The sequence below is a fragment of the Balaenoptera physalus genome (assembly GCF_965194825.1).
Source record: "Balaenoptera physalus genome assembly, chromosome: 17".
Taxonomy (NCBI): domain Eukaryota; kingdom Metazoa; phylum Chordata; class Mammalia; order Artiodactyla; family Balaenopteridae; genus Balaenoptera; species Balaenoptera physalus.
In genome coordinates, this window is record NC_138895.1 from 70193475 (window position 1) to 70218178 (window position 24704).

The window sequence follows — 24704 nt, forward strand, 5'->3', positions numbered from 1 at the left end:
AATGACATTGGCTGGCTGAATGTCAGAATGGATGGATGGATGACACAAGACTTTACTGAGTTTATGGAAGCAAAAATGAAGAAATGTCCCCCTTTCTTATAAACACACACCATTGGAAACAGGAGGTTTTACTAAGAGGTGAAATGTGGTATTTTTAAATTCTTTTATTGAAGTGTCATTGACTTACAATATGATATTTTCAGGTGTACAGCACAGTGATTCAGTATTTTTGCAGATTATACTCCATTATAAGTTATTACAAAATAATGGCTATAATTCCTTGTGCTGTACAATATATCCTGTTGCTTATCTATTTCATACATAGTAGTCTGTACCGTTCATCACATACCCCTAAATTTATCCCTCCCCCCCATCCCTCTCCCCTTTGGTAACCACAAGTTTGTTTTCTATGTCTGTGAGTCTGTTGCTGTTTTGCATATAGATTTTAAAAATGTGGTATTTTAGGAAGAGATTTGGATTTGGGAATCTGACGGAAATGAAATCCAGGCTCTGGAATTAGTTAGCTCTGCAAACTTGGAAATGTATTTTAGCCTTTTTATGAACCATTTCCCTCATCTATAAAATGAAGATAATGATCTATATTTCACAGGGTTGTTTTGTTATGGAGATTAAATCCCACAATGTGGTGAATGCACCAAGGAGAATGCCTGGCTCTAAAGTACCCATGAACATGACCCCTTCCCCCATCTTCCCTGTGTCCATTTTGGTCTAAGAGGCCTTCAGTGCCCGTGGTCTCCTTTGTCTCCGGAAACACCCACAAGTGAGCATCACACACAGACACCCACTCGCACTCACTGTTCCTCAGAAGCCCACTAATGCCACCCCTTCCCATTATTTGTCCACAGACCGGCATGTCTTCCAGCTGAGAGCTCACATGTACCAAGCCCGGGGCCTCATCGCAGCCGACAGCAACGGACTTTCAGACCCTTTTGCAAAGGTCACATTCCTTACCCACTGCCAGACCACGAAGGTAACCAGGGGAACCCACTTGCTTTCTCCCCGCAGCCCACAGCCGAGCCACAGCAGAACCCCAGGAAAGAAAAAAACAGGGGCACGTTGCAAATACTTGTGTCCCTGGGTGTGTAGGTGTTTCAGCGTTTCAGACTCAAAAGCATGGGCACAAGGCAGGCCAGACATTGGGAAGGTCTACTGATCCAATGTGATCTGTTGTCGTGAAGCCAAGAGAGCAAGTAACAGATTTGAAGGAAGGGAGGGAGGAAAAGCGGGATGAGGAAGAAAGGGATCTGGCACCCAGAGCACCTGCCGGAGTGATGGGCACAATGCCAAGTTCAGTAGGATGAACAAACAACTCAGACAACTTACATGAGGCTTCTGGTGCAGTCTTTGCTGAGGGGTCTTGGTGGGGAGGAAAGCTTTCCTGCTCTGCAGTCAGGAAGCCCTAGACTTTGTACTTCTAGCTGGGGAACTTTGCACACTTTTAACACCTGTGTGATTCAGTGTCTCTCTCTGGAAAATACTACTTCCAGACAGACGCTGTGAGGATTAAAGGAGGTGGATCTATACCTGTTTCCTTGGCTTTCTCCCTTTCCTGTACACTGAGTGTGGACATGTGAAAAGGGGCCCTAATCAGCGCACATCCAATAGGCTGCTTTTCTCATTAGATCGTATTCTCTAAGGATTTACTCTGTTCTCTGAGGATTCACTGTTCTGAGGGAGGGAAGCTCCGTAAAGGATTTGCCCACCTCTGGGAGTTAGAGTTAAGACACAAAGAGACCTGAGCTCACGTTCTACCTCATCTACTCTCTAGCTGCCTTTACTCACTAAACCTCAGTTCGTCTTCTTAAAATAGGGCTGTTGAGAAGAAGCAAAAAGCTAAGTGTACAAAGAGATTGATGAGTAGTGGCCATTACATTGGCTGATGTTAAGAGGGCTGACATTTCTCCCCAAAGTGAGGCCATGACCTGGGAGATGGCGTTTTGATTGATGACACTCAGGTTGAGAGCATAACGTGAGCTAGCATCTTGTCAATTTCACCAGCACACGTGGAGCGCTTGCTCTGTGCCAGGTCCCATGCTGGGCTCGGGGGAGCCGGGGGACCAGACTCTGCTCTTTTTTTTTTTTAATAGAACTTTATTGGAGTATAATTGCTTCACAATACCGTGTTAGCTTCTGTTGCACAACAAAGTGGATCAGCCATATGCATACACATGTCCCCACATCCCCTCCCTCCTGAGCCTCCCTCCCGTCCTCCCTATCCCACCCCTCTAGGTCATCGCAAAGCCCCGAGCTGATCTCCCTGTGCTATGCTGCTGCTTCCCACCAGCCAACTATTTTACATTCGGTAGTGTATATATGTCGATGCTACTCTCACTTCGCCCAGCTTCACCCTCCCACCCCATGTCATCAAGTCCATTCTCTATGTCTTCCTCTTTATTCCTGCCCTGCAATTAGGTTCATCAGTACCTTTTTTTTTTTTTTTTAGATTCCATATATGTGTGTTAGCATACGGTATTTGTTTTTCTCTTTCTGACTTACTTCACTCTGTATGACAGACTCTAGGTCCATCCACTTCACTACAAATAACTCAATTTCGTTTCTTTTTATGGCTGAGTAATATTCCATTGTATAAATGTGCCACATCTTCTTTATCCATTCATCTGTCAGTGGACATTTAGGTTGGTTCCATGTCCTGGTTATTGTAAATAGTGCTGCAGTGAACATTGTGGTGCATGTCTCTTTATGGTTTTCTCAGGGTATATGCCCAGTATTGGGATTGCTGGGTCATATGGTAGTTCTATTTTCAGTTTTTTGAGGGACCTCCATACTGTTCTCCATAGTGGCTGTATCAATTTACATTCCCACCAACAGTGCAGGAGGGTTCCCTTTTCACCACATCCTTTCCAGCATTTATTGTTTCTAGCTTTTTTGATAATGGCCATTCTGACTGGTGTGAGGTGATACCTCACTGTAGTTTTGATTTGCATTTCTCTAATAATTAGTGATGTTGAGCAGCTTTTCATGTGCCTCTTGGCCATCTGTGTGTCTTCCTTGGTGAAATGTCTATTTAGGTCTTCTGCCCATTTTTTAACTGGATTGTTTGGTTTTTTGATATTGAGCTCCATGAGCTGTTTGTATATTTTGGAGATTAATCCTTTGTCTGTTGTTTCATTTGCAAATATTTTCTCCCATTCTGAGGGTTGTCTTTTTGTCTTGTTTATGGTTTCCTTTGCTGTGCAAAAGCTTTTAAGTTTAATTAAGTCCCATTTGTTTATTTTTGTTTTTATTTCTGTTACTCTAGGAGGTGGGTCAAAAAAGATCTTGCTGTGGTTTATATCAAAGAGTGTTTTTCCTATGTTTTCCTCTAAAAGTTTTATAGTGTCTGGTCTTACATTTAAGTCTTTAATCCATTTGGAGTTTATTTTTGTGTATGGTGTTAGGGAGTGTTCTAATTTCATTCTTTTACATGTAGCTGTCCAGTTTTTCCAGCAACACTTATTGAAGAGGCTGTCTTTTCTGCATTGTACGTTCTTGCCTCCTTTGTCGTAAATTAGGTGCCCATATGTGCGTGGGTTTATCTCTGGGCATTCTATCCTGTACCATTGATCTATATTCTTATTTTTGTGCCAGTACCATACTGTCTTGATTACTGTAGCTTTGAGGTATAGTTTGAAGTTAGGGAGCCTGATTCCTCCAACTCCGTTTTTCTTTCTCAAGATTGCTTTGGCTATTCGGGGTCTTTTGTGCTTCCATATGAACTGTAAGATTTTTTGTTCTAATTCTGTGAAGAATGCCATTGGTAGTTTGATAGGGATTGCATTGAATCTGTAGATTGCTTTGGGTAGTATAGTCATTTTCACAATATTGATTCTTCCAATCCAAGAACATGGTATATTTCTCCATCTGTTTATGTCATCTTTGATTCTTTCATCAGTGTTTTATAGTTTTCTGAGTACAAGTCTTTTGCCTCCTTAGGCAGGTTTATTCCTAGGTATTTTATTCTTTTTGTTGCAGTGGTAAATGGGACTGTTTCCTTAATTTCTCTTTCTGATTTTTCATCATTAGTGTGTAAGAATGCAAGAGATTTCTGTGCATTAATTTTGTATCCTGCAACTTTACCAAATTCATTGATTAGCTCTAGCAGTTTTCTGGTGGCATCTTTAGGATTTCCTATGTAGAGTATCATGTCATCTGCCAACAGTGACAGTTTTACTTCTTCTTTTCCAATTTGAATTCCTTTTATTTCTTTTTCTTCTCTGATTGCTGTGGCTAGGACTTCCAAAACTATGTTGAATAAGAGTGGAGAGAGTGGACATCCTTGTCTTGTTCCTGATCCTAGTGGAAATGCTTTCAGTTTTTCACCATTGAGTATGATGCTTGCTGTGGGTTTGTCATATATGGCCTTTATTATGTTGAGATAAGTTCCCTCTTTGCCCATTTTCTGGAGAGTTTTTTTCATAAATGGGTGTTGAATTTTGTCAAAAGCTTTTTCTGCATCTATTGAGATGATCATATGGTTTTTATTCCTTAATTTGTTAATATGGTATATCACATTGATTGCTTTGTGTATATTGGAGAATCCTTGCATCCCTGGGATAAATCTCATTTGATCATGGTGTATGATCTTTTAATGTGCTGTTGGATTCTCTTTGCTAGTATTTTGTTGAGGATTTTTGCATCTATGTTCATCAGTGATATTGGTCTATAATTTTCTTTTTTTGTAATATCTTTTTCTGGTTTTGGCATCAGGATAATGGTGGCTTCATAGAATGAATTTGGGAATGTCTCCCTCTGCAGTTTTTTGGAAGAGTTTGAGAAGGATGGGTGTTAACTCTTCTCTAAATGTTTGATAGAATTCACCTGTGAAGCCATCTGGTCCTGGACTTTTGCTTGTTGGAAGATTGTTAATTATGGTTTCAATTTCATTACTTGGATAGGTCTGTTTATATTTTCTAATTCTTCCTGGTTCAGTCTTGCAAAATTGTACATTTCCAAGAATTTGTCCATTTCTTTGTGGTTGTCCATTTTATTGGCATATTGTTGTTTGTACCAGTCTCTTATAATCCTTTGTATTTCTGCAGTGTCAGTTGTGATTTCTCCTTTTTCATTTCTAATTTTATTGATTTGCATCCTCTCCCTTTTTTTCTTGATGAGTCTGGCTAAGGGTTTATCAATTTTGTTTATCTTCTCAAAGAACCACCTTTTAATTTTATTGATCTTTGCTATTATTTTCTTCGTTTCTATTTCATTTATTTCTGCTCTGATCTTTATGCTTTCTTTCCTTCTACTGACTGGGTTTTCTTTGTTCTTCTTTCTCTAGTTGTTTTAAGTGTAGGTTTAGATTGTTTATTTGATATTTTTCTTGTTTCTTGAGGTGAGATTGTATTGTTATAAACTTCCCTCTTAGAACTGCTTTTGCTGCGTCCCATAGGATTTGGGTTGTTGTGTTTTCATTTTCATTTGTTTCATGTATTTTTTTATTTCTTCTTTGATTTCTTCAGTGATCTCTTGGTTATTTAGTAGCGCACTGTTTAGCCTCCATGTATTTGTGTTTTTTACAATTTTTTCCTGTAGTTGATTTCCAATCTCATAGCATTGTGGTCAGAAAAGATGTTTGATACGATTTCAATTTTCTTAAAATTTTCCAAGGCTTGATTGTTACCCAAGATGTGATCTATCCTGGAGAATGTTCCGTGTGCACTTGAGAAGAAAGTGTATTCTGCCACTTTTGGGTGGAATGTTCTATAAATACCAATTAGATCTATCTGGTCTATTGTGCCATTTAAAGCTTGTGTTTCCTTATTAATTTTCTGTTTGGATGATCTGTCCATTGGTGTAAGTGGGGTGTTAAAATCCCCTACTATTATTGTGTTACTGTCGATTTCTCCTTTCATGGTTGTTAGCATTTGCCTTATGTGTTGAGGTGCTCCTATGTTGGGTGCATAAGCATTTATAATTGTTATATCTTCTTCTTGGATTGATCCTTTGATCATTATGTAGTGTCCCCAAGGACCCACGCAGCCTGGAGGGGCCTTGGAGCAGGCAGAACCAGCTTGGGAGCTCAGCAGGCTCCCCAGGCCCTCCGCTCCTCTCCCACTCCTCTCCTGCCTCTCCTGATCTCCCCGGCCTCAGGGGCACCAATCTTGTCTGGCCTCCACTTCTCCTCCCCCCTCGGTCCCCCTCTGTCCCACCGGTTCACTCTGGGGTCCCTCCTGTCTCCTCGGGGGTCAGAGTTTCCCACCAGCAGCCGGCAGTCGCCCTAGTTGTGTGGAGACGCTAACTCCGCGTCTTCCCGCACCGCCATCTTCCAGACTCTGCTCGTGCACAGTGTATGATCCAGTGGACCTAGGCAGTGCTCTGTCAGTGGACCTAGGCAGACGAGTCAGCCACGCTGTGATAAACCCCATAGTACTGAACCTCCAAGAGCCACAGGGAGAGAGGGGTTAGCTCTGCCTGGGAGGGAAGTTGGGAGAGACCTCAGAGGGAAGGTGACTGGGCATGAAAACGAGAAGACTTCAGACTCCTTTCTCCTCCCTGTGTTTTGAGAGGTAGTACATAGCCCAGTGGTTAGGAGTATACACTCTAGCGCCATAGTGCCTGGGTTCAGGTCTGAGCCCTTCCATTTAGTGGCTGTGTGACAGCAAAATCCTCTTTGTCCTCAATTTCTTCATCTGTAAAATAAGGATGGTGATATTGTATATACCTCCCAGAGGGTGAAACACCCAGTACAGTGCCTTGTTTATAACAGCTCCTGTGTGACTGCGTTATTATTGCCATTGAGGCTTCCCACCAAAAACAAATGGGATTCTCAAAGGGGGATCCCTGGGACTTCCCTGGCGGTCCAGTGGTTAAGACCTCGAGCTTCCAGTTCAGGGAGCACAGGTTTGACCCCTGGTCGCGGAACGAAGATCTTGCATGCCACACAGTGTGGTTTAAAAAAGAGGGAGGGTGCGGAATCCCTGGAGGCCTCCTCTGCCTGCACAGCTGGGGAGTTCCAAGCCCTCAGAGGTGATCTCAGGGCTCTGGGTGGGGTAGGGGGTTTGAGTGAGCTCCCTTGGCTGCTATGTAATTCTCCTTCTATTTTGCATCTCCATACAGTGTATTCATTTGATTTAGATGCGTATCTCAAAGGAACAGATGACATTTGTTTATCAAATAATCATTTGAAAGGGAAAACAAGTTCTGTTGAACCCTGGACTTTGCCTCCATACTTTTGAACCAAGTACCTAGGTTTTGCTAATAATAATAGCTGTCATTTATTAAAAACTCCCTCTGTGACAGGCATGATGTTAAGCATTTTATATGCATTTTGGTTACGTCTAACTGCAGCCCAAAGGTGGGTATTATTAGTGTACTCATTCTGCAGATGAGGAAGGTATGGCTTGGAGACTCTGTATTTAGAAGATGGTAGAGCCAAGACGGATACCCAGGTTGGTCCAATTCCCAAGTCATTTTGCTTAACCACTCTGCTTCTGTTTTGGTAAGAAAGGGTTCTGGTTTCTCTCTCCTGTTTCAGTGTGTGCTGCCTCGGTGGGACTGATCTGTGTGTGACATGCCCCACTCGTGCATTCTTCAAGGTGGGGAAGGCTGAGCCTGGGGGCCCTGAAGTCATAGCTGAGCTGGTCCACCGTACACCTGGTAGCACTTCTCTGAATGGACCACGTGTTGCTCAAGGAGAACTATCTCTGAAGGGAGGGTCCTGCAGCCAATCCTTTATAAGTGACTTAATGGTACGAAATCTTTCAGGAGGGGAATCAGCTATTCCAGATGCCACTGAGGACGTGGAACTTGGAAATCTTGTGATGATAGGATAAAGAGAAAGGGAGACGGCTCCCAAAGAGAAAGGTTTTGGGGATAGAAAGGGAGAAGGACTATGTGGCTGAGAGGCTTAGAAGAGAAGGACAGGGGATCTTAGAGGGTGGGAGGCATGGAAGCTGAGATTTCAAACAGTCAGACTGACGCTGAGTCCTGAGGACACCAGTGGTCTCTTGTTAGATACGAGTTACCCTGGTGACCAACGCTGGCACATGGTAGGTATTCAGTAAATGTTTCCTCATTTATAAATGAGTGTGGCTGGGGTTGGGGGGGGGGGGACAGCAAGCCCTTACTGAGCACCTACTGTATGCCAGGCACTTAATACGCTTTATCTTAGACAGTGGTCATAACAACTTTACAAGGTGGGTGCTAACCCCATTGAAAGGAGTAAGACTAAGGATCAGAGAGGTTAAATCACCTGCCCAAGTTGGACATAGGCAGGTGGTAAAACTAGGGTTCCATTACAGGGGGTCTCTGATTCTAAAGCCACGCTCCATCCATGGTATCTCACTCCTTCTTCAAAGTGTTAAATTTAAGTGTTACCATAATCTCTCCAGCAACGTCACCGAACCAGTTTATAAAGCACAACTCCTTAAGGAAGCCCCGAGGACGTGAGGTGAGCTGTGCTCACCTTGGCAGAGAAGTGGGAGAATGTATTTTGTTTGGGTGAACCTTTCAGTACCTCTCGAAGGTGGCCACATCGTCCTTTTAATCATGGGGCAGGCCAAAATCCACTCATTTATTCATGCAAGTAGCTATTTAATACCTGCTAAGCACAGAATGCTGTGTTAGTGCCTAATACTGAGCCTAGCACTTTGAAGGAATAAATATATGATGAATGAAAGAATGAATGGTGGCCTCTGGAATCTTATCAAGTGGCAATTATAGCCCAAAGTGCCAAGGAAGCCATCAGAATATTTCTATAGGAAAGATGCTGTGAGAATCATAAATTGCTTTGGTGTCACACTGTTGGGTGCAGGTTGCAAAAAAGATCACATTTCTATTTTCAAAAGCAACATAAAAACACATAGTTCTTTGTGACGTCAGTCACCGCCACAGGGGAACTTTGCATTGCAATGCCTTAACTGCTGTTCATAGGTTGGTTGAAGCCATTCTTTTCCTGTCCAAAAAATTAAGATTTTTCTCTGAAACGTTATGTCCCAAACCTCACTGTGTCTGAGGCATAAAATACTCTAAAGGCAAAAAGCAAAGAAGGAAGGAAGTTGTGGAATGCATATTTTTATGACTCATAAAAAAGAGCAATACAAATATTCTTTCGCAACCACAGTGCAAATGATTTAATGCCATGACTAGAAATGGCTCTTGATGTAAAACTCTGAGATGACAGTTTTATTTGGGCTTTGGAATCTAAGCAGTAGTTAGTTCAGGCCAGATCTCTCTCCAGTCCCTCCTGGAGAGAATGGTGAGAGGTAAGAGTGGAGTGCAGAGGTGGTGTGGAAATTTCCTCAGGACACAGCAGGTGCTGTGCAGTCTGTGCTAACCTGAGAAATCACTCATTTGCCTGCACAGGAGACTGTGACTGTGGCCTCTTTCCAGAACTGGCCTCACATATGAATGCGGCAGTTTCTGCCTAGGTACAGGCGCCCATACTGCAAGCAACCTTAGCCTTTAGCTCTACGAAAGTGACATGTTTCTGAACATCCAATTAAATAGAGGACGCAAGCTCATTACACCCTACCTTCTGAAGGTACCACCTGAATGGCCTGGCAGGGGGCTCTGAGTCACTTCTGGGTGAGACACTCATGGTTCTGAGCCAGTTATGTGGGCTGTTGTCCTTCTTTGTCCTTTGGTTTCTCCATCTGCATAATGGGTGCAGCCAACTTCCAATGTCACAATTTGCTATGGAAGAAAGAATGATGTCATGCAAAATGGTGAAGGTTATTTTGAAGACCCTGGTCAGTTCAATGCAGTCAAATAAATATCCACAAAACAGTACAATTCCATGTAAGGAATATTAGATTGAAAATCCACTTTCGAGTATTTGATGACAAAATTTTATTTGTTCACAGTGAAGAATCACTAGATCTTCCCCATCCTCAGTGTGCCCGTTCATAAAATGGAGATAATATGAGCATCTACTTGGTGAGGATGGTTGAAGTTAGCAGCCTGGGCTTTGGTGCCAGATGATCTGGGTTGAATCCCAGTTCTGCCACGTGCCGGCTCTGGGCAAGTGAGCCTTGGTTTACATTTCTACCTCCCAGAATCGTTGGGAAGTTTCCGCAGACAGTGTATGTGAAGTACCACAGCCAGTACACAGTACATGCTCAATAAAGGGTAGCTGGTGTTATCATCACAGCACCGCTGGGAGGATTGAGTTGGAATTATGCTTGCAAATAGGGTGGTAATCAGGCGGGAGTTCTACTCATGAAGCTTATATAAGCTCCTCCAGCGTAGGGAATCTGCATCCCTAGCATCTGATACTCAGTAGTACATCAGTTTCCGTTGTTGCTTGAATGTTGAATAAGTGAGCAATGATGATGAGGATGTGTCCTCTTTACCCTTCATGGAGCTCCCTCCAACCCAGTCGAGTGATGGTTTTGCTTTTCTTTTGGCCCCAACTTCCAGGTCATTCCCCAGACCCTCTCCCCGACCTGGAACCAGATGCTGCTGTTCAATGACCTGGTGCTGCACGGAGACCAGAAGGAGCTGGCAGAATCCCCGCCGTTAGTGGTGGTGGAGCTGTATGACAGTGACACAGTGGTGAGTGTCCCAGGGCTGTGCAAACTGTGCCTTGCTAAAAACTCCCTGTTCAACTAACTTCCTTTATTTAACCAGCCTGTGACTATGCCCAGAGGCAGTCCTCACCTGGGAAAACACTGATTTACAGAATCTGAGAAATTGATGATGATCATTTGCTTTACTAAAGGGTTTTTTGCTTAGATTTCCCTTTGGATTGCAATTAAAATAGAATCTGGTTCACAAAAGTTCAGTCCACATATACTTCTTCAGGAATATAATTATTATACCCAGCCCCCAGCTAGTTCTATACCCTATTGTTGCTTAATAAAAATGTCCATGCCTTTTAAAAATAGAACGTCTTTACTGATTTCGCCTGGTTGGAAGGAATGGATATATTGTCACTGATTCAGCATTTGTAACTGGGCCTTTTTTTTTTTTCTTTGGTTGTTGCTTCATAGCCCTGAAACAATGCATTCAGCTCTATCTCATTTCTGTTATGATGTTAGCCAAACCTCTTTCTCTCCAAAGATGTCTGTGTCCTGAAACAGCAGATTCAAAAGCTTACTGGAGGGTTTTTCTTTAAATTAAATTTATTTATTTATTTATTTATTTTTGGCTGTGTTGGGTCTTCGTTGCTGCGTGCGGGCTTTCTCTAGTTGTGGTGAGCGGGGGCTTCTCATTGCAGTGGCTTCTCTTGTTGCGGAGCACGGGCTCTAGGTGCGTGGGCTTCAGTAGTTACGGCTCGCGGGCTCTAGAGCGCAGGCTCAGTAGTTGTGGCGCATGGGCTTAGTTGCTCCCTGGCATGTGGGATCTTCCTGGACCAGGGCTCGAACCCGTGTCCCCTGCATTGGCAGGCGGGTTCTTAACCACTGCGCCACCAGGGAAGCCCCGCTTTGTTAGTTTTTAAGTGTGACTGAGCTAAACCCATTTCCACCTCAACCAAGCTTCCTTCTACAGCCGGGAATGCAAATGCTTGTTCGTGATTCCAAAGGCAATGAAGTAGTGCAGGTACTAAAACCCAGCCTCAGCCAAAGAAAATGTGGGCACTGCCCTTGGACTTGGAGGTCATTTATCCAAGAGTTTTCACTCAATAAATATGTAATGAGTGCCTGCCCTGTGCCAGGGGATACAGCAGTGAATAAACAGGCAATCCTGACTGCATGGAGCTTACATTACAGCAGTTCCTGAGATAAATAGCAAAGCAACCCCACGCTCCAGCCCCGCGCTGCTCGTGGGGGAATGTGGACTTAGGCTCCTGGGAGCAGGGATGAGGAAGAGGAAGGAGGTGACCTCATCAAATAGTTCTTAGAGAAACACCTCCTATACATACATACAAAGCTATTCTAATACCCTCTTTTACTACCGAGAACAATAGGGCAGAATTGCTCTACTACCTAAACATGCTGACCTTAGTAACCATCACCGTCATCACCATCATCACCACCATCTTCATCACAGTACTATGGATTGAGCACTTATGGTATACCAGTCATTGTGGAAAGCACATACATCATTACATTAATCATCATGGTCCTATGAACAAGACCCTATGCTCTTTTTAAGCATGAGTTTCAAAAAAGGTTGAGTAACTGGCCCAAGACCATAGATCTCCAAAGCAGTAGATTTGGGAACTCTAACTCACGTTTGCCTGGACTCTAAACTTGTGTTCCCAACCACAATGGTTCCCTGCTCTGGAGATCTTTTGGAATATTTGGTGCCACCTTATTTCTCCTTTTCCCCTTCAAGTCTACCCTGGGTGATTATTTTTACTTTATTCCACTGAACTCAATACACTGAGGAAAGGGATAACCCCTAAGATAGCCTTGAGCCAGGAAGCCCCTAAGATGACCCTCTTAGAGTTTTCCCTGAGAGCCCAGATGGATTCTGCTGCTTCCCAAGGCTGTGGGAAGAGGTGAGAGGGGCTTAGCAGAAGAAGAGAGTGAGATAGTAGCAGGAGGGAGACACTGAGGCTGACAGTCTTGTGAAGAATAATTACAAAATCACACTGACGCAGATCAGAAACAGGTAGATGACCACCAGGGGCAAAAATTCACTTCTTTTCTGCCCTAGGGGAAGCCAGAATATTTGGGTGCCACCGTGGCTGCTCCTGTTGTGAAGCTAGCCGACCAGGGCTATGAGCCCCCCAGGCTGTGTTACCACCCCATCTTTTGCGGGAACCTTTCTGGAGGGGACCTCCTTGCTGTATTTGAACTGCTGCAGGTAAGTGAACCAGAAGTGATGGCTGCACTAGCCGTCTATCTAGTCTACCTGGCCAGAGAAGCAGCCTCATGGGAAGTGTATGTCCATCACGTTATGCCTGGTCCCTCCCTGCTGTCCTGTGTCTGGAGACGGCTCCTTCTGGGGATCTGGGAGATGCCATTTAAGAACTCAGGTGACGGGTTGTTCCCAGAGCCTCTATGCTGCAAGTCAGCGTCCCAGGATGAAAGGTCGGTATGGATTTGGCCAGCAATGCTTGAGCAGCCCTACGCGTCAGACCCTGAGCTCCATACAGACCACAGGAGGATATAAAAGGGGAAGAGAGCAAACGTTTGTGGACACTCCCATGTGCCCCGTGTTGTGTTTGCTGCCTCACATACCTCTCATCACACTGAAACCTCCCTCAATCCTATTGAGGGAGGGATTATGATTCCCATTTTGCAGATAGTAAACTGAGGATTAATGTAATTGACTGATTTACCTTGTCCTGCCGCTAGTCGGTGGTTGAGCTGAGAGCTGAACTTAGACCTTTAAAGTCTTCTGCTCCTTACACTGTATCACAAAGTTTCCCAAAGACATCGAGTTCTTAGTCTGTCCCACTAAGACATCGGAAATTTATGAACATATGTCTAGGAGGACTTTTTCAGAAAGCAAAGGCAGGATACTTAGGGAGGGAAGCTGAGCCTCTCAAGTCTGGCTGTCCAGTCAAGGACCAAATGGGACAGAGTGATGACCTGGAAAGAAATGACCAGGTGGGCCTGTACCAGAGAGATTTCTCTCCCTGACCATCCCAGTCACTGAGGGCAGGTGGCACTTACCCTTTGGGTCAGATCAATCCCTCTCTAGGAAAGCACATTTTCCAGAAATCCCAATTTTAAAAGATCTCTAGTAGAGAAACTAGAAGACAAACATTCCCAAGACGTACCAAATGAGTAAGAGGGAAGGTGCTGGAGTTGGATCCCATTCCCACCACTTATTGGCGTGCGACCGTGGGTAAGCTACTTTATCTCTCTCTGTTTGACCTGCAAAATGGAGATGATAATTAACCTGCCTAAAGTGCCTGGCGTGGAATCAACACTCAACAAATGCTACCTATTTTATTATTATTAATATTATTATACCATGGAATATTAAAGCAATATATCTAGTCCCATCTATTTATTCAGGTGAAGAAATTGAGCTGGATAGAACAGTAATGGCTTACTGGATATGGCAGGTCAGAGCCTAGAATCCAGGTACACAGATTCCCCCGGGAGCTGAAGAGAATTAGAGGACGGGAACAGCTAGCTCCGGGGTTAGACGCACTTGTACTCAAATCCAAACTGCCCAGGTGTGCAGCCTGGGAGTTGCATACGAATACAGAGATGAATTCTGAAGTGCACCCAATCAGCCTTTGACTGCTGTCTGGTTTTTGCTCCACTTAAGGAAGAACTTTTTAAGGCTGGAGTGGCTGCCTTGGAGGAAGAGCAACCTCTCTCCGGGGAACTGAAGCTGGATGAGCTCTTAAAGGGACAGAGTAGCAGGATCACAGGCGTCAGCTCCAGCTCTATGATGGTTGTAGTCTAGGAGGGGAGGAGAGAAGGACTAGGGAAATCTTTGTCTTACAAGTCTTAGCTTCTAAGATTCCAGGATGATCAACCAAGTGAGAGTCTAATAGAACCAGCTCGCACCAGATAGATGTGTGTTGCACAGAAACATGGACTGTCAGCCCTGAAAAGGATCTTCAAAATCAGCTGGTCCAGTCTTTCCTTTATTGAGAGTCCAGGTGATTTTAGGCTGTCAACGAGTCAAAATCTTAGGTTGAAAAATCTTAGGTTGTCAAAATCTTAGGTTGAAACCAGGTAGAGCATTAAATAACACTGAATTAATGTCGAGGGAGTGTCGCCTTTTTTTCCTCAGGTTTATTGAGATATAATTGACATATAACGTTGTGTAAGTTTAAGGTGGGCAACATGATAATTTGATATATGTATATATTGCAAAATGATTACCACAATAAGGTTAATGAACACATCCATCCATCACCTCACATAGTTAACCTTTTGTGTGTGTGTGTGTGTGTGTGTGTGTGGCGAGAACTTTTAAGATCTACTTTCATAGCAACTTTTAAGTGTACAATACACTATTGTACCTGTAGTCACCATGCTATGCATTAGATCCCCAGAATTTATTCATCTTCTAACTGGAAGTTTGTACCCTTTGACCACCTTCACCCACTTTCCTCACCTCCCTACCCCTGGCAGCCACCAATCTACTCTCTGTTTCTGTTTTCTTTGTTTTAGATTCCACATATAACTGAGATCATACAGTATTGTCTTTCTCTTTGACTTATCTCACTTAGCATAATGCCCTCAAGGCCCATCCATATTGTTGTAAATGGAATTTTGCCTTTTTGGATCCTTCTAACTACTTTTAGAAGAAAGTTTCATGCCCATCTGTGAATAATACGTTTCTTAACCTTCAACCTTTCTTTTTAAGAAAGCATAGGCTTCAGCTTCAACGCCTCTAAAGAAACATCAATGTTATCTACAAGAACATTTCTCAAAGTCTGCTTCTTGGAACACTGGCCCCTCCAAACATAGTGAAAAGAAATTTTAAGAAATGCTACACATGACATATTCCAATAACATTATTTTGTTTTCGTTGGTTTTCCTTTTAAAGTTACTTTCCATTGATGGCCAGTGGTACTTGTTTTACTTAGCATCTTGAAGTTTCCTTTCTAAAAGTGAAATTATATCTAATGAAAATGTTTACTAGATAATAACACAGATGGTAAAAGTGGTAGAAGAATGACTGATTTGGGAAAACCAGCTTGAGTACAATGCTTTCGTTGTACATGTCAGAAAGCTGAGGCTCCAGGTTAACTGGATGGGATTCAGTCAACTGCTCTTTTCATTGCATGAAGCTTCCTGAAGGGAGTCCTCTAATCCATCAATGAGGGGCTGGACCAGCTGATCCGAACAGGCCCTCGGAGGGCCTGCCTTTCTCCCAGTTCCACGGTCCCACCTCTGATCCTCCCTCCGTCCCTCCACAATGAGCTGGGCAGACTAGTTCGAGATGCTGCTGCTTCCTGACAGCGGGGTGTCAGAGGCAAGCACACTAAGAGACACAGTTCAGTAGGGTTTCATTAGGACTTCCTCTCAGTTGATTACGTGTGCAAAAATTAATTTGATCATCAACGCCACTGTCTCAGCATGTGGATCTCCTACACTCCGGGAAGGCGGGAGCTGGAAAACACCTTCATTTGTCGCCAGCGGCTCTCACTTTCCATCTGTGGGTGGTTTACCTTCAGCCCATCTGTCTCCATTACTGAAAGGCTTCCCTGTCTCAGAAGAAGGGTGTAGTACCTGGGTTCTTCAGTACCCCAGACTGAATTCCTTACCTCCATTTTCCTCCTCTACCCAGCTAGCTGACCCTGTTTTCCCAGTCCTGGCCCACTGCCCCCCTGTTCTCCTAGACTCTCTGCCTTGAGAATTCAGACTCAGCTGTAATTCTTCACTCTGGGTTTGTATCCACGAGCAAGCCGATCGTTCCAGCCAGGTGACTGTCCCTTGTTCCCATAGACCCTCGTTCGCATCAGGATTGTTCCACTGGCCTCTTTCCTGGTCTCCTAGCTTCTTCCTCTTTCTTGTTTGTTTCATCCTTCACATTCCTTCCAGAACACAAGTCCACCATACCACTCTCCTCTATAGACATCACCAATGGCTGTCTGTTTCTTATCTCCAGGAGCATTTCCCGAAATCTGTATCTTTGGAACACGAGTCCCTCTAAATACAGTAAAAAGAAAGTTTGGGAAATTCTTCATATTATGTCCCTCTTGGGACTTTGAAATGCCCATTACCATAGTAAAGACTCTGAGGAGTCAGCTATAAAGAAACTTTTGAAATTTCTTTCTTTTTTGAAATTCAACATTTCCCAAATGTTTGTGAGTACAAATATTTTCTTTTTGCATGGTAACTCTTAATATTTCATGAAAAGAAAATCTAGCCCATAGGAGAATGTCAGATTTCCATAGCTTAGCATTTAAGCTCTCCCCAAATTAATTTGTCTTCAAGCTGCTTTTTCAGGCTCACATTGCAGCACAATTACTCTGCACATACTGTGGCCTCTTTACAGCAGACTATTCTGAATTCTCAGACCTCACCGCACAAATGTGCTCCTCTGCTTTTAGCCATGCTGTCACCCTATTTCGAAATGTGTCCCTGCTCTGCCGACTCCACCCCCTGCACTCTATTTACCTGTTTAGGAAACTGATCATCCTCACAGTTCAGGACAAGAGTTGCCTCCTCCAGGCAGCTTCCCCTCCCCCACCTCAGTCAAATGTTTTCTCCTGTTCCATCCTACGTCACTTTGCCTCTTTTTCCATTTAATCCAGGCTTTTTTTTTTTTTTTTTTTAGGATTTATTTATTTATTTTAATTTTTGGCTGCATTGGGCCATAGTTGCGGCACGCGGGGTCTTCGTTGCGGTGCCTGGGCTTCTCTCTAGTTGTGGCGTGCGGGTTTTCGCTTCTCTAGTTGAGGTGCACGAGCTCAGTAGTTGTGGCGTGCAGGCTTAGTTGCCCCGCGGCACGTGGGATCTTTCTTCCCTGACCAGGGATCGAACCAACGTCCCCTGCATTGTAAGGCAGATTCTTTGCCACTGGACCACCAGGGAAGTCCCAAACCTAGGCTTTGATAAAGGCAATTGTTTATAGCTTGCCTCCCTTAATCTGTAAATTTTTTGAAGGCAAAGGCCCCAAGACGAGCAAAACGTATGGTACTTTTACAAGCACATCCAGAGGCACCATCCCATCCTGTGCCACCATCACAGCTGTTTTTGTGGCTTTACGTTTGGAGCCACAGGAGCAATTGGCTTTCTCAGGGAGGCGATGTTTTGCAGCCTGGATCGCTCACCTCCTCACCGCCCCGCAGTGTTCACCTCACCTTTTCCCAGCTCGTTTATCTGGTTTGGTTCGTTCTGCAGCTTCATTATCTTGAGCCTACTTGGCATTCGCAGTGACTGCTGTCTTCTTTTTCTGGGCTTTCTTATAATTAACTGAACCACATCTGCCGTTGCCAGCTAGAATATGTCTGTGAAAAAGAAATGGTGATATGTTTGTGCTTTGCAGGTTTTGATGAGCAATTAGGCTTTTTCGAGCATACAGAGCTAATGTGTGTCAGCCAATAAACATTTATCAAGAACTCACTGGTTTTGGAGCATTACTTGAGAGTCTGAGAATAATGAAGTAAACAAAGGCTTCCTCTTGGCCAAGTCAGGCAAACTCCCCCAGCGAGGAAAACCTCCTGCTCCCAAGCAATGTTTAATAGAACATCTGGCTCCTGAGGGACTTGAAGGGTCAGCTAGCCCAAGATCTGAAGCCCAGAGAGGGAAAGGCACTCATGCAGGGTCACACAGCAGAGCCTGGTTTCCGGGCTCAGTCCACTAATTTCTCACTAAACCTCCAGAGAGGACACACTGTGTTCCAAGGACTGAAGATTAGGAGAATGGCCACAGTGGCTGGGACCAAATCAGGGTGGCTTCTTGAAAGACGTACATGTTGAGCCAGGTCTTGAAGGTAATGTGGGGTGGCCCACAAATGAGAAAGGCCCTCTCCTTAGGAGACTTTCTAAGTCCTTTGTGTGAGATTTCAATAAAGCATAGCAATTGTCCTCTTGTGGTTTTGTTAACTCCAAATGCACAGGAAATAACACCTTTTCCTGGAGGTCTGCCTTCAAAAGACTTCATTTTCTGTTTCACTGATTATGACTAGTCTCTATGTGATTAAATCAATCTCTTGTAGTGCACAGTGGGGGGATAGTTAAGTCTCAGAGATTTGGAATCTGATCAGAGCCCCTTCTCTATTCTACGGCTGTAATTCCCCTGTCATTTTTTTTTTTTGGACTGAATATGTATACTTTAATGACAGAAAAAAATTAGATTTCAGCCATTTGTAAAATACTTGCATTTATCCTACATACTCAGAACATTCAACCATTACTTTACCACTCATAATTTTTCAGTTATTATTTAATGTCTATAGGTTTACTTATTTCCTATTTCTATAATATCTGCAAACATTTAGATACCAGAGATTTTTTTAAATGTTTATTCCTATACATATACTGCTTATATTCTTTAATGAATAAATCATCTGCAAAGGTGTTACTAGAATTTTTTGCTTCCAATATTGTCAGATAACATTCAAAACACTTCAAAGGTTTAAAATCCTACAGAGTACATTTTTCTGACCACTCTGTAAATCACGCAATACTTCTACAACACCATAAATTCAGCAATTAAGGAGACTACTTCTAAATTACCCAAAGGGTAAAGAATAAGTATGAAGGATATTAGAAAATATTATGAATTGAAAACTTGCTTTTCCAAAATTTTAATATGAAGCTTTAAAATTAATTTATTGTTCTTTTTAAACTTCAGATAAGTGTTTATGTAATTAATTTTCAAGAAAAAATGAAAAGAATGGAATACAATGAGGTTATGAGGATCTATCTGTCTTTTTTCCTCTCCTCTATACTGTGAGCTCGCTGAAAGCTTATGAAACTATTAATTTGGGACACATTGTGAGTGCTCACTAAATGTTGATTACCCTTGTGAACGAATGCATTTGTAAATTAAGAAATTATTCACTGTGATAAAATGCATCATCTTGATTTACCTTTTAAGCTGGAAACATTCCTTTGGTTAAAACAGTGACAGTCTTGCCAGTGAGGTCATTGTGTGGCAGCGTTCATTTTCCTTACCTCTCCCAATGTCTAACCAGTGCTTGATCTGCGTGGTAGGTCCCTGCGTCTGGGCTGCAAGGGCTCCCTCCCCTCGACCCACCCGATGTCACCCAGATCTACCCTGTTCCTGCCAGCATCCGGCCAGTGCTGAGTAAATACCAAGTGGAGGTATGGGGCCCGGAAGGACTGGGTTGTTCTTTGGGACTAAAGGGCACTGGTGCGTTGCAATCATGCCTGCACTGTGCCAGGGGACTTGAGGGGTGGGAAGGAGACGTAGCTGATGGGACGGAGCCACAAGGAGCCGCCCCATCCTTTCCTGGAAGAACACCCTGTGGTTCTCGGGCTGGCACGGCTGACCTTCCCACACCTGAGCCACACCTGCTGGCTCCTGCCTGGGCCTTTGTGTGACAGCCCTGCCATCCTCTCCTCAGGTTCTCTTCTGGGGAGTCCGAGAAATGAAGAAGGTGCAGCTCCTCTCGGTGGATCGTCCCCAGGTCCTCATCGAGTGTGGGGGGCATGGAGTCAAGTCCTGTGTGATCCAGAGCTACCAGAACAACCCAAACTTCAGCGTCCAGGCAGATGCTTTCGAAGTGGTGCGGGTCTCTCCCCTCCCCTCCCCAACCCGCTCATTCCCTTCATCTCCATAGATGCGACCCACTCCTTCCTGAACCTGACTTGGGGAGATGTTTCAGAGTTTCAGGTGCCCCACTACTCACAAGAAAGAACAGTTTAATTCAGTAAAAAGCCAGAATTTCAGAATGGGATAAAACAGACTTTTGTTGTTGTTTTGTTTTTAAAGGTTCTGGGTGTAGATCATATAGTAAATCAAAGAAGGTTGACAGTGGTTCCAAAAGTGTGGCCCCCAGTTTATCAGCATCACCCGCGAACTTATTAGAAATGCAGATTCTCAGGCCCTGCCCCAGAACTACTGAACCAGAGACTGTTGGGACTAGGGGGTAGGGCCCAGACACCTCTGGTTTAACAAGCCCTGCAGGTGACTCTGATACACACTGGAGTTTGGGAACCACTGGCCTGGAAGATACTGTCACGGAACTTACTACAATGGTTAGAGTTTTAAAAAATTATTTGTACATAGCGTGTCAAAAGCAATGTTTGACACCTGTGCTTTTGTTTATTTCAACACTTTTTTGTGCTCTGATTTGGAACCAATTGTGAAGTCAAAGTTTGCTTTGTCTAACCCAGTCAGCTCCAATGGACACAGATTCTGAATCAAGAAAGACTAGAATTAAAGAATGCGTACTGTGTTTGCAAACCTTCCACATCAGACTTTGTTGAGCCTCGGGGTTCACCAGGATAAAGAAATGGATGGGGCGCTGGCCCCTCACGCTCAGCTCCATATTAAATGGCTCAATTCTCATCTGCTTTATATCTTGGTTCTGGATTAATGTTCATCTGAGATGAAAGTTTGGATAAATACAGTAATGACAAAGTAAGAGGATTGAAGACTACTGCCATAGAGAATTTGGGAGTGTGTGATTTTTGCGATTTACACCTGGGGTGAACTGTTAGTGCCATCCCTCCTATGTTGGGTAATGACTCCCTGGCTTGAGAAGGCATTGCTCCAGACTCTGGCAAGCTGCAGGGGTGACCTGGAGGGAAAGGACAGGCAGGGACAGAGGAAGGATGGGTGCCTGGCTTGCTTTGGTCCTATCCCCAGGCAGGTCAGCCCAGGCAGTGCCCCACTTCACCCCGGCCTCTCCCTGCAGGAGCTGCCTGAGAACGAGCTTCTGCACCCACCCCTGAGCATCTGCGTGGTGGACTGGAGAGCCTTTGGGAGGAGCACCGTCGTGGGCACCTACACCATCAACTGCTTGAAACAGTTTTTGTGTAAATCCAGGGAGCCCCTTGCCCTCACCTCACAGGTGGATGGAGCCCAAGTTGTGCAAGGTAGGAAGCTCCTTCTAGATTCTAGCGCCGTGGGCTACAAAACCGTGTTGCCTGCAGGATCTTTCTGAAGAATTTCCTGCGGTCCCCTCTACTTCTTAGCTGCCTCGTTCTGACTTTAAGCTTGACATCTGGGTCAACTCCTCTAAGAAGGCTTCTTTGAATGTGACTTAAGCTCCCTCCTGCCCCTATACCCTGACATTTTTCTTTGCTTGATGTTACTGTAATTTCTTCTGTCTTGGATTTCAGGTGCAGAGTCGAGTTAATTATGCTTCTCACTTCATGCTGTACAATCATCACTCGTCTGTGCAAGGCTTCTGTCTCATTATATCCACTGCCCCCCAGGCCTTATTCCCGGTCTCCTCCCCACTGTGGGCCCCGCCTCTGCTGATGCTTGTAAAATTTAAATCTATTTCATTGATATATTGTTATGTGATATGATACGATAATCTTCATTTGGTTTTCTGCTACTCAAAGCTATGTTTTAAGATCTATGCATGTTGCCGTGGGTACTTTCCCTTGTTACCATGACCTGCTGCATCTACCCACTTTGCTTTTGTTTTCCCCTCATATTGGACCACTGGGCTGCCTCCAACTCCCCACTTCCACAGAAAATGTTGTGATGAACATGCTGTGTGTGTTTGCTGAGGGCGAATCCTGTGTGGGATTTTCTTTGGAATATACACCCAGGAGAGAGATTACTGGCTCGCAGGGAATGTGTACATGTAATTTCATTAAGTACTTCCCTTGGGTGCTCCAGAGAGCTGTACTGGTTTGCACCAGTCTGCACCAGTCTACACCAGTCTATACCAGTCTATACCAGTCTACACCAGTCTGTATTCCCGCCATTACTGCTCTAAAGTCCCATTTCCCTCCTCCTCAACAGCACCTGCTATTATCCAACTTTCTGAATTTTTGTTTCATTTTGTTTGGTGTTTGGTATTTGCCACTCAGATGGCTATAAAGTAGTATCTAATTTTAATTTTAGCTTGGATTTCTCTGAGTACTACTGAGTTTGCACATTTTTTCATATGCTTGTTGCCATCTTGATTTTCCCTACTGTGATTTGCCTGCTCATACACTTTGCCCATGTTTTATGTGTTTCCTTTAATTTTCTTTTTTGTATATCTTAGATGTTAATATCCTGTAGACTATTGATACTGGTCGTATCTTCCCCTAATCTGATAACTGCTAGTCTTGTCTATAGTCCTCATCTTTGAGCAGAAATTCTTAATTTTGATGTAATCATATCCATCCGAATTTTAAACTTTATGGTTTATTCTTTTAGACTCTTGTTTAAGAAACCTTCTCTCACCCCTTGGTCACAAAGATCTTATATTTTCATGTGTCAGTGTTATGTTTTTATATTTTACACTTAGATCTTTAATAGAAGTAAAGATCTTTAAAGGGTTTAAGGTAGGGATCCAGCTACATTTATCTCCATAGAGTACATCATTTTCTTTCCCCCAGAGTCTACTAACTTTCCCCATTGATTTGTCCTGTCATCTTTTTCATAAATCAAATTGGCATATGCCCCAAGTCCATTTCTAAGCTTTCTATTCTGTCCCACTGATCTCTCCATCTCTGTGCCCAGGACAGAGTAGGTGCCTATTAAGTGTTTGTTGGGTCGAATTTGCTACTGAAAAGTCAGCAGTAGCATGAAGGCCATGGCAGAAATGGAGGCTTCTGATTGGGCAGTGTTCCTAAGTACTGAATTCTACAGCACAAATGGACAAAAGAGGACCCGTAACACGGACCAGCTGTTCAGTTAAAAATCTCATAAAGTCCAGGGACATAGCCTTCCCTATCATGCACATGGACTCAGGTGCCCAGAGTTCTGCCAATGCTTGGGGAGTTCACAGACCTCTGCAGCCTCCAAGGCTTCCCCTGGTTAACACACTGGGGGAAGGCAATCAACACAGAGGACCTGTGTCCTAAACCTTGATAAACACGATTCCTATGACCACAGTTATTTAAAATTAATCTGAGGGATCAATAATAAGTACAGTCATTTGTTGAGTACCTATTATGCCCCAGCCACCTTACATCATGAGCTCTTTTATCTCCCAATGACATGGGTATTTTTACTCTCATTTTATAAATATGGAAAGTGAGGTTTGGAGATGTTAGGAACTTGTCATATTTGAATCCAGATCTGTCTGATTCCCAGTATGAGGTCCCTGAAATGATCACCCTGTATTGTAGCCCAGTTGCCTGACCCAAGGTACTTTCTTTTTAAAAAAAAAAAAAAAAAAAGTTATTTATTTATTTATTTATTTATTTTTGGTTACGTTGGGTCTTCATTGCTGCGCGCAGGCTTTCTCTAGTTGCGGTGAGCGGGGGCTACTCTTCGTTGTGGTGAGCGGGCTTCTCACTGTGGTGGCTTCTCTTGTTGCAGAGCACGGGCTGTAGGCGCGTGGGCTCAGTAGTTGTGGCTCACGGGCTCTAGAGCGCAGGCTCGGTAGTTGTGGTGCACCGTCTTAGTTGCTCCGCAGCATGTGGGACCATCCCGGACCAGAGCTCGAACCCGTGTCCCCTGCATTAGCAGGCAGATTCTTTTTTTTTTTTTTTTCACACACACACACTGTATTTTATTTTTACAAGAGATAAATAGACTGACACCAAGCATTGTACATGGATGACCACAACAAAAACAACAATGATTGCAATTACCAAACATGAAACACACTCATACTATGTCATAATATTGACATTCAGTCCAGTAATCCTCCACTGTAACAGCTCCTTTACTTTAGCAGGCAGATTCTTAACCACTGCACCACCAGGGAAGTCCTGACCCAATGTACTTTCATTTTGGCTATTTCAGATTCATTAATTTCCACTGAGCCTTCTGAGACCCCCAGCTCTGCTCAGGAGCTCCCAACAGGTCAAATCTTTGTGGATATTGGGCCGCCTCCCACAGTGGTACCCAACTTGGCCCAGGTTCAGGCAGCCAGCCTCGTTGATATCCCTGACTCATCCCCTATGCTGGAGACGGAACACAAACCTGCAGCCCAGGAGCCACCAAAAGACGGAAAAGCTAAGGTCGGAATGTCATCCCTCTTCATATTTACAAGGCACATTAGAGTTTGCTCAGGAGGTTTTAGATACTAATCCTCCCACCTACTAGCTGTGTGACCATGGCAAGCAACTTCACATTTCTGAGCATTAGTTTCTTCATCTGTAAAATGGGGACACCGATACCCACTTCACAGCATTGTCATAGAATCAGACAAGTCAGTGTATGTGAAATTAAAGTGCTAGTCAAATGTGACAGCAGTATTTAATTGAACAGAAACTCTTAATTCATTAGCTTGGAAAAACAATGGTTTCCTCATCAAGGCTTATTCCACAAATATTTTGA

The 24704-nt window shown here is 43.7% G+C and overlaps 2 protein-coding genes across 3 annotated transcripts in view; one reads left to right on the plus strand and one right to left on the minus strand.

The window, feature by feature from the left end:
* LOC309646679 (uncharacterized protein) overlaps positions 1-19581 on the minus strand; it is a 77657-nt gene extending 58076 nt beyond the window's left edge. For both annotated transcript variants that reach the window (XR_014255511.1, XM_082433289.1), the window contains exons 1-2: positions 17636-19581; positions 9494-9654 (exon numbers count right to left, since the gene is read on the minus strand). Coding sequence is in view for 1 of the 2 variants with exons in the window: in XM_082433289.1 (XP_082289415.1) it covers positions 9494-9654; positions 17636-17702 (228 nt within the window). In the remaining variant the exon portion in view is untranslated. The remainder of the gene's footprint in view (positions 1-9493; positions 9655-17635) is intronic.
* Positions 1-24704, plus strand: part of FER1L6 (fer-1 like family member 6) — a 125057-nt gene that overhangs the window by 60509 nt on the left and 39844 nt on the right. The window contains exons 20-26 of the mRNA XM_082433119.1: positions 867-991; positions 10381-10515; positions 12565-12714; positions 19493-19603; positions 19867-20028; positions 21163-21343; positions 24168-24385. Coding sequence (XP_082289245.1) covers positions 867-991; positions 10381-10515; positions 12565-12714; positions 19493-19603; positions 19867-20028; positions 21163-21343; positions 24168-24385 — 1082 coding nt within the window. The remainder of the gene's footprint in view (positions 1-866; positions 992-10380; positions 10516-12564; positions 12715-19492; positions 19604-19866; positions 20029-21162; positions 21344-24167; positions 24386-24704) is intronic.